Source organism: Mercenaria mercenaria, chromosome 12 (genome assembly GCF_021730395.1).
Source record: "Mercenaria mercenaria strain notata chromosome 12, MADL_Memer_1, whole genome shotgun sequence".
In the NCBI taxonomy this organism is placed as follows: Eukaryota; Metazoa; Mollusca; class Bivalvia; order Venerida; family Veneridae; genus Mercenaria; species Mercenaria mercenaria.
In genome coordinates, this window is record NC_069372.1 from 13,631,143 (window position 1) to 13,641,525 (window position 10,383).

General features: G+C 33.2%; 1 protein-coding gene across 1 annotated transcript; it reads left to right on the top strand.

Annotated features, from left to right (window-relative positions):
- The first annotated feature begins 2,251 nt into the window (after positions 1-2,251).
- Positions 2,252-6,187, top strand: LOC123558497 (uncharacterized protein K02A2.6-like). Its single transcript, XM_053520439.1, has one exon. The coding sequence runs from the start codon at positions 2,252-2,254 to the stop codon at positions 6,185-6,187; it is 3,936 nt and encodes a 1,311-aa protein (XP_053376414.1).
- The last annotated feature ends 4,196 nt before the right edge of the window (positions 6,188-10,383 follow it).

Sequence of the window (10,383 nt, forward strand, 5' to 3'; positions counted from 1 at the left end):
CATAAGTCTGCAATATTTATCTTGCTTTTGGACATGCTACAGTGTGACATGCTACATTCGATGCATTGGCAGGTGGTAAACTTACATCGTGCATTATGCATGCATTTGTGTTGTATATTTGCAGACGATAAGAAATAAATTGGTTCCTGGAATGTGTGGATGAAACATTTTAACTTTGGCGAAAGCGCTAACGTATTGCGATTTTTTCTATCTTTAATGAAATTAGACATTTAAAAGTTGTGTTATTGCTTCACGTTTCTGTTATACACATTTCTCCTGAAAAGATGCTCATTCGAACAAATGAACGGTTGACCACTATATATCCCTAAGTTTGCACTTCACATGTCGCTAAGCCGAATACAACATAGCATAACGCAGCATGCAATGTAGCATATCATGTTATTGCACCAGAGGGCGCTTCGTGCTCGGGAGCTTCCGCTAAACCACGGAAAAATACGACACTGCGTATCGTGGCTACGTGTCCGGTAACCGGACCTTTAAACCTGTTTGATTTGTCAGGCGTCCATTAATCAAGTTTGAAAAGTCCGGTGTATCATCAAGCCTGTACACATGTTATTTTATTGTATAAAATATAGATTCTTGTATTTTATAAGTCTTATACCGTTCTCTAAAAGTAGCATTAAAAACTATAAGATCCATCAACTTTTTTTTCATCCTTGAAAGCCGCCCTTTAAATTGTTAATCATGTTATGTGCGTGAAGTTGGCAGCCTAGCAGCCTCCATTTTCAGCGCAACGCCGCTGAACGGCCGGCGTTGGGGCCATCGAGTGATCACGTGATGGCCCGAACGCCGGCCTTTCGGCGGCGTTGCGCCGAAAAGTGTTTATACATTAAACTATTAATTATTTATGATACGTTTTAAGGTGAATTTATGTATTATTTAATTTATTTAGGTAAGTATTGGAGAATTATTTTGAAAAATGCGTCATAACATATTTATCTTTATTTTTTACCGAATTGCGCAAAAGATATTATGAATGTGATATAAAAATTACGGGTTCTAAAAGGTATGTGTTCTATTTTGAAGATCATTCAAATGATTTAAATGTTGAATATTGAAATTTGATCTTTGACCATCTTTGAATATATATGAAATCAGTTTAAAAAGTCAGCCCTTTTATTGAAAAAACGTGCTTCTATTATTGATGATACTGTTATTTACTTGTTCTATTACTATATGTATCATACATTAAATATTTAATTGTTCATCTTTGATCTTTCTATACAAATGTATACATGTACATTATAAGTCTTTATTCCATATAATAGAAATACCTATGAATTTTAAAAAAAAAGATGTGTCTATGTGATGAATACAGTCTTGGCTCTAGTCATGGAATGATAATTTATACTTAAAGAAAGATGTACCTTTTTTTTCATTCTAATATCTCTTTATAAGATTATTATACGATAATACATTGTGCTATTCCTGCAGTCATTGAAATGAAAGATATTCGATCATATTATTTCAATAATAATCTATTTTCACAGTATAATATCAAATTGTTCAAGAAATATTCCAATCCATATAATATCAGTTTAGCTCAGGCTCCATATTTTCGTGCACTCTTAGACTATTTTTTTATCATATTTTAAACAATTCTGAGGTTGAAAACTTTCATCTAAGATTGAAATTTTATTAGTTGCTATCCTTGAAAATTATAAACATAAACGGGCTAAGAATCATAAAAGTATCTTAGAAAAAAGTCATGAAATCTTAAGGACGCTCGTCTTGAAATTTAAGATAAAGACTCGGTTTCTAAGACATTTTTTCCCCTATTATTCTTTTCTATCTTAGAAAAGACCTTAAAAATATCTGTCTCAGACATAAATCCTTTACGAAAATACGGGCCGAGATATTATATGCATTTCATCAAGAATAAAATAACAGTAACTTAATCATATTTACCTGTACTGTAGTAGAGTTTATCTGTCAATCTAAAGCCAGACTCTCTAAGCTCCGCCTACATATTATATTTCATTGTAGTATGAGTAAGATCTTTATCAGAGTTTAACAAACATGCAATCGTAGCTGATCATTAAAATGTATATTATCATAGACAGTCTTTATTCATTTAATCTTCCCATACAATTATAACTCGGACACTTTACATTGGCGACGAGGATAGCAACAAAATATTGGATTAAATGTTTAATAAACAGCATTGGAATAACAGTGACTTAATTGTAGAAATTCATTCATGAAACACTGATGTTTTACTACTATTAAAATGGCACAGGGATTACCAGTGTTCTCTAATTTTGTTGTTAACGAGCCTGCTGTGGACACTAGATGGAAAAAATGGTGTCAACGTCTAGAGAATCTACTAATTGGTTTGGACATAACTAATGAAAAGAGAAAGAGGGCCTTACTTCTACATTATGCCGGGGAAGAAGTAAATGATATTTTCGATACACTATCCGAGATAGGTGATGATTACAAGACTGCTCTTTTGAAACTTACGGAATACTTTGCACCGAAAAAATGCACAGAGTACGAGGTGTACAAATTTCGCCAAGCAAAACAAGAGTCAAGTGAGACAATTGACACGTATCATACAAGGCTACGACAGCTCTGTGAAAACTGTGAATTTGCCGAAAAAGACAAGGAAATAAAATCACAGATTATCCAAGGATGTCAGTCAACAAGGTTACGTCGCAAAGCGCTGAAACAAGATATAACTTTGGATGAATTGATTCAAGAAGCTCGTGCACTGGAATTATCTGACAAACATGCTTCCGAAATCGAACATGGTACGAGTGAAAGTGCAAACAAGGTTACAAAAAGGAAATTCACACCGACGAAAATTACTGCAAACAAACCAAATGTTAAGCAAAAACATAGAAAATGTCGAAACTGTGGATTTGAATACCCTCACAAGACAAAATGTCCAGCGCAAGGTAAAGAATGTTTATACTGTCACAAGAAAAACCATTTTGAAAGTGTGTGCCGCTCAAAAACAATGAAATCTAGGAAAACTCACAATCTAAATGACTATTCATCGAGTGATGATAGCGACCAAAGTGACAATTATGCATTTGGACTAACTGTAAATGCCATGTCCAGGAGACCATACGTAAGTGCTTTAGTTAATGGACACAATGTCAAGTTCCTAATTGACACTGGTTCTTCAGTTAATGTACTAGATCAAGAGACGTACAACAAAATGAATCCGAAACCAAAGCTTCAAAAACCAAACTTGAAAGTATTTGCATATGGCACTGATTCTCATGTCAAACTTCTTGGGAAATTTGTGACTACCGTTGAAACAAAACAGAAGTACACTACAGCTGAAATTTTGGTGACAGAAGGCAAAAGCGGTAATCTGTTATCGTATCTTACATCAGTAGAATTACAAGTGATTCCAGAAATTCAAACACTGCAACATAGTAAGGTCGATGAAATTTGCAAAAACTACAATTCAGTATTTACTGGTATTGGGAAATACAAGGATAAGCCGATTGACCTAATAATCGATTCGGATGTACAACCCGTGTCACAACCGCATAGACGAATACCTTTCCATCAACGGAAACAAGTCGAAAAGGAATTGAAGCGTCTAGAAGACTTGGACATTATTGAAAAGGTAGAAGGAGCTACAGACTGGGTTTCACCGATAGTGGTAACATCAAAACCAAAATCAAAAACAAATGAAATTAGATTATGTGTTGATATGAGGTTGCCCAATACAGCAATCAAACGAACAAAACACATCATTCCTACATTGGATGATATGATAATTGATTTAAATGGAGCAAAAGTGTTTTCAAAACTAGATCTAAATCAAGGATATCATCAGCTGGAACTCTCAGAATCATCTCGAAATGTGACGACATTCACAACACATGTTGGAATCAGGCGATACAAACGTCTAAGTTTTGGAATAAATAGCGCTGCTGAAATTTTCCAAAATACACTACGCACTGCGCTAGAAGGACTTGATGGCGTAAGAAACATCAGCGATGACATCATCGTGTATGCTGAAAATCAGGCACAACATGACAAACGTTTAGAGGCTGTTTTGAAACGACTCCAAGATAAAGGCTTTACGCTTAACAAAAAGAAATGTGAGTTCAACAAGCGCAAGATTGAATTCTTTGGATATGTATTTAGCGAAGATGGAATCTCTGCCGATCCAAAGAAATGTGAAGCTATCAAAAATGCTCAAGCTCCCACAAATGTGTCAGAAGTACGTAGTTTTCTGGCAATGACAAACTATGTCTCGAGATTCATTCCAAATTATTCGACAATAACTGAACCACTACGTCAATTGATCAAAAAAGGAGTAGACTGGAAATGGGACAAGGAACAACAGGATGCATTTGAAACTCTCAAAAACAATCTAAGCAGTAATACTGTAATGACCTACTTCAATCCAAAAGCCGAAACTGAATTAATAGTCGATGCCAGTCCAGTTGGAATTGCAGCAATTATGCTTCAGAATGGCAAAGTTGTCTGTTATGCTAGCAAGTCACTTACTGACGTAGAAAAACGTTATTCCCAAACAGAACGAGAAAATCTAGCCATTGTCTGGGCTATTGAACATTGGCATATCTATTTGTATGGACATTCATTCACTTTAATCAGTGATGCCAAAGCACTCGAACATATCTACGCGAATCCTAAGTCGAAACCACCTGCAAGACTTGAACGTTGGAGAATGAGACTACAAGCTTATGATTTTCGTGTGAAATACAGATCTGGAGAATCAAACATGTCCGATTATTTGAGTCGACATCCAGATGCTGCCAGTTCAAAACAGTCAAAACAATCAAAACATGCGGAAGAACACATCTCATTCATTGCTCACCATTGTGTTCCGAAGGCAGTAACAATGAAGGAAATTATAAGTGCAACGCGCGATGACAGTGATTTACAAACAGTCATATCAAATGTCAAAAGCTCGAAGTGGATAAAATCGCAAATTAGTGTAATTGATACATTTGCAAGATGCAAAAATGCTCTGACAGTAGTTTACCTTGAAGATGGTGAAGTATTACTTCATGAATCAAAGCTCGTGATACCAAAATCATTACAAGATAAGGTAATTAATATAGCTCATGAAGGACATCAGGGTATTGTGAAAACGAAACAGCTATTACGTGAAAAAGTATATTTTCCAGGAATAGATAAGCAAGTCGAAAAGAAATGCAAAAGTTGCATACCATGCCTTGCTGCAACGAAAACAAATTCGTCAGAACCATTGAATATGAGTGAAATGCCAGAATATACATTTCAACATGTTAGCTTGGATTTTGCAGGACCTTTTCCGAATGGGAAATACCTACTTGTTCTGATAGACGAATATTCAAGGTTTCCAATAGTAGAAATTATTAACTCAACCTCTTCAAAGACAGTCATTCCTGTATTAGACAAGATATTCTCAGAATTTGGAATTTGCGAAGTTCTAAAATCAGATAATGGTCCGCCAATGAATGGACACGAATTTGCACAATTTGCGAATTATATGGGATTCAAACATAGAAAAATTACTCCATTATGGCCGCAAGCGAATGGTGAATGTGAACATTTCATGCGATCGATAGGTAAAGCAATACGCGCATCCCATGCTCAGGGTACATCTTGGAAACAAGACATGTATTCATATTTACGAAATTACCGTGCTACACCACATGCTTCCACACACATTTCACCAGCTGAATTGTTTTATGGACGTTCAATAAACATCAAAATACCGAGTGTTCAAATACCTTCAAAACAAGGAGAAAAACATAAGAAAGCAAGACAATCTGACAAAAAGGCTAAGCAAAAAATGAAGTCTTATGCTGATACTAGACGTCATGCAAAACCATCAAATCTGAAAATTGGTGACACAGTACTTGTCAAACAAAAGAAGGACAATAAACTAACACCACCATTTGACCCGCGTCCGTATGAAATCATTTCTAAAAAAGGAACAATGATTACAGCAAAACGCGAGGACAAGCAAATTACTAGAAATTCGTCAGAATTCAAAAACGTAGAAAATCCACCGCCGTTACCATCATCATCATCATCAACAGATAACGACAACATTATCAACATACCGACTAGAAATAATTCTGATTCGTCACTGACACGCGATTCAACCAACTCACAACCTGTACGAAGAAGTCAGCGTGAAAGAAAACCACCTGAATACCTCAAAGATTATGTAACGCATTAAAACAATTGGAATATAATTAAGTAAAAGTGATATGTATGAAGTGCTGTGAAGCTGGCATAATAATCCAGCAGATAAAAAAAATAGTGCAAGTTTATATTATCAGATTCGATCTAAAAGGATAACATCTGACTTGAAATTACTTGGTGTATATAGTGTATATAAATTTCATTTTATCTATAATGTTATCAGTTTTACGAATCAAGTGCATTTATTTCATTTTTTTTTAAAAAAGAAGAGAGAAAGAAACAATGATATTTTGTTAACGCACTGCTCTTATTCTTCTCACAACAATTAACTCTGGAATTTCATTGATAAAAGATATCAATAGAGAATGTAATTGACTCTAGTTTATTTGACATTTCATTTAATTACATTACAGATTTATTGTAGGCACATAGACTGGTGTATAATCAACAAATATTAGGATACGTGCAGAACACACAGGATGTAAACTTATCAATATTAACTGGTGATATTTTCAGTATTAAAGTATTATGTTCTGGTATTTTAAAGTGACACTTTGACAGAATTTGTCTAGCACCAATATTATGTTGTTTATTTTAATTTCACATTACTATGCAAGTTTTAATTCAAGTGAAGAGGAGATGTACTGTAGTAGAGTTTATCTGTCAATCTAAAGCCAGACTCTCTAAGCTCCGCCTACATATTATATTTCATTGTAGTATGAGTAAGATCTTTATCAGAGTTTAACAAACATGCAATCGTAGCTGATCATTAAAATGTATATTATCATAGACAGTCTTTATTCATTTAATCTTCCCATACAATTATAACTCGGACACTTTACATTACCTTGGTTAAAAATCCGTGCTTTCTGCAGACCAAATTATCAGAATTTTCTAAACTAAATTTTGCACCACTTTTAAATTTTCAGCAGATTGGCAATTGCCACCAAAAAAGAAAAGATTCTCACTTTCCGCCTCTCTTGATTAATATAGTTTGATAATTTGATAGTTTATTTTCAATATTCCATTAGGCCAAATGGCAAATGAGGATATACAATACATGATATATGGCAAGACAGTGTACATCAAAAAATCTATATGCAACTGAAGTTAATGTGCGGAGAAGGTTTACAATGCATTGCATAATAATATCCTTAATGCGTGATAATATCAATGCCTAATAAATAAATAATATTGAAAATTACAAAACCATGTGTTTTACAAACCATACAATCTTATGATACATTTTCAGACGAGTTTTGTTTGAAGTCTAGTTTTGCAAACTCTTTGTTTTATAGACATATTTGACAAACTATAACACGGTAGTTTGTGTAATAAAATGATTACCATATATTATTGTCTTTATTAGCAACGTAATCATATGCTGACCTTGTCGAAACGAAATACAAGATCAACGTATTACTCAAAACTAAAGAACTTGTGATTTATAAAACACATTTTACTTTACATTTGTTATAGTGTAAAGTATACACAGTCTCAAAAAAGTTTACATGCTAGGAGATCAACATTATTATGGCCAAAACAATCTGAATGTCACATAACTGCAATAGAGTTAGTATAAAGGATCAAATTATTATAACACAGGTCAAAACATAAATAGTAACTGATACATACAAGTATAATGAGCACAATATACCGTCAGCATTATAAATAAGACCGAACTTATATGTATTTTCTCATCAAAATACAGGCACGACTTACTATGCATATTCCAAATGATAAAACTATACATGAGTAAAACATACATATCAAACTCTTCTTCAATCATCAATTCCTATAAGTATTATTATCGGCATATAACTTTTCTTTTCTAAGTTCAAAGGCACTGTTTACGAATTTTCCAAACTTCCGTGCTAAGCATATGTTATCCGTATTCAGTAATTCAATGAATTTTGGCAGATTTGGTCTCTTCCAATAGTAGCTTGGTATAAAACGTTTTCTTAAATCAGTGTATAGTTTACATTCCAATACAAAATGAAATTCGTCTTCTAAGACATCGCAAACGAAACATTTTCTATCATTCAAAGGTGTACTACTTGGTTTAGTCCATCTACCAGTCTCAATATGCAATCTATGAGATGATACTCTCAGTTTAGTAACAGTATTACAAAATCGATTTACATTAATAGAGTTGAGATATGGTTGGAACCTAAAGTATGATATTTGTCTATAAAACAGGGCCCTACTTGAGTTTTCTAGCCTACTCGACCAATTTTGTACAAACTGAACTTTTAACCTTTGCTTCACATGATATAGAAATAGGTCAGTGTTACCAACACTTTGCATTAACCATGCATCATAGAATTCTAATGTACATAGAAGATTTTTAACTAATGAGCACCAATTTGTTTTATTAGGGTTATCTTCACAGTCATTTTTCAATAAAGTGTATACTTTCTTAACATATTTTTTTTCATTTGTATGTAGTATTTTGATCCAGTATTTTAGTATGTTATAAAAACGCATTGACTGGAATGAGAGCCTACCTAGCTCACCATGTATAAAATCATTTTGTGTAGTCTTTTTCACGCCTAAAATGCGTTTACAAAACTGCATATGTACTCTTCTACAGCATTACCGTGTATAAAACCCCAAACCTCACAAGCATAATTCATAATAGGCATGATAATTTTATCAAATAACTCTAATCTATGGGAAAGCGATATGTTAACAAATCTATATAGATATTTATTCATTTTAAAAATAGCCTTCATTGCTTGCCCTGCAATATACCTGATTATTAAATGTCAGGAAAAAAAGACCCCACAAGATTGGTGATGATCAGAATACAGGATGTTTATTTAAGGCCAATTAAATGTTACGTAATATCTTGATCAGAGGGTGCCGTATCCGGCTGAGCGTGCAATATCTGATCTCTAAGCTAATTTGCATAAAACGCAGGTAAATCCAGGTAAAAATAAGTCCATTTTCACAATAGAATAAAAAACATGCTTAAAAACGAATAAACATATTAATTTAGTGGATGAATGATTTATAAAATTCATGTATTATCAAAAAAAAAAAAGATATGATTTATAGGCGGTACATTGATTTACAAGTAATAGATTCAATTTTATTAGGAGATTGATGATATTATCAGATACAATGCAGAAAACACCGGCCAACGGCACCGGCAATGAGACCCTAGCGTAAAACAACGACCAACAGTACCGGCAATGGGACCCGAGCGTAAAACAACGACCAACACTACCGGCAATGGGACCCGAGCGTAAAACAACGACCAACACTATCGGCGATCGGACCTAAGGGGGATAACTCGAGGAAGAAAATGTCGGCAATGCCCCACCCCCGTGTCAACCATTTTATTCCAGTTTTTTGGCTTTCGATCAGTAATCATTCATCTTAATATAAAATTAAATAGTTTGTCAAACGGAAGAGTAAACCTCTGAAAATAAGCTATTTATGCGAAATAAAACGTTTTAACACCTTTAAAACTTTGCAGATTTTCACTTTTATCATATTTCAAATAAAAATGTATCTTTATTTTAAAAATGATAAAAATTAATATCAGGATCATACAACATGAAACTTACGTTTACATGTATTTCACATTAATATTATTTAATTCATTAGCGTTCTTTACCAATGATACGTGTTTTGTTTTCATTTAGAATTAACGTATGTAAACTTATGATTTTAGAGATGGAAGCGTTTAAAATGTATGCCCATCTGTTTCTTTTTCAATTCAAATTTTCCCCAATTGAATGAAATCTTTTATTTAAGTACAGCTAAAATTATCATCATATTTCGGCAAATTAATGCGTAATAAAGGTTTTAAAATCGTTTAGACTTTCAATAATCTATATTCACACATAAATATTACCTCATATTTATATAAAAATAACGAAAATAGTATAAATTCATATCTGACATAAAATGTATGAATAAATATGAGTTTAAAGAAATATGATGCATTTGAATATTTAATCAGATCAACGTTTTTTTCCAGTTGTGTGATTTTTTATATAGCTATCATGATATACTTTTCGGTCAAATTTATGGATTGCTGAAACATTAAAATTTCAATTTATATCTTAATGATAAGCCTTCAGTTCACAATATGCTTTAAAACATTGTCAAAAAAACCTTTACAAGTATGATTAATATTTTTGGTTTCAATGTATGTATGAAAGTATCAGTTTTACGGTATACATTAAGAATAATTCAATGTTCAATATAATTTTTTTT

What these genes read in the sequence shown, in the direction of transcription:
- LOC123558497 (XM_053520439.1), top strand. Translation starts at nt 2,252, where the DNA reads ATGGCACAGGGATTACCAGTGTTCTCTAATTTTGTTGTTAACGAGCCT.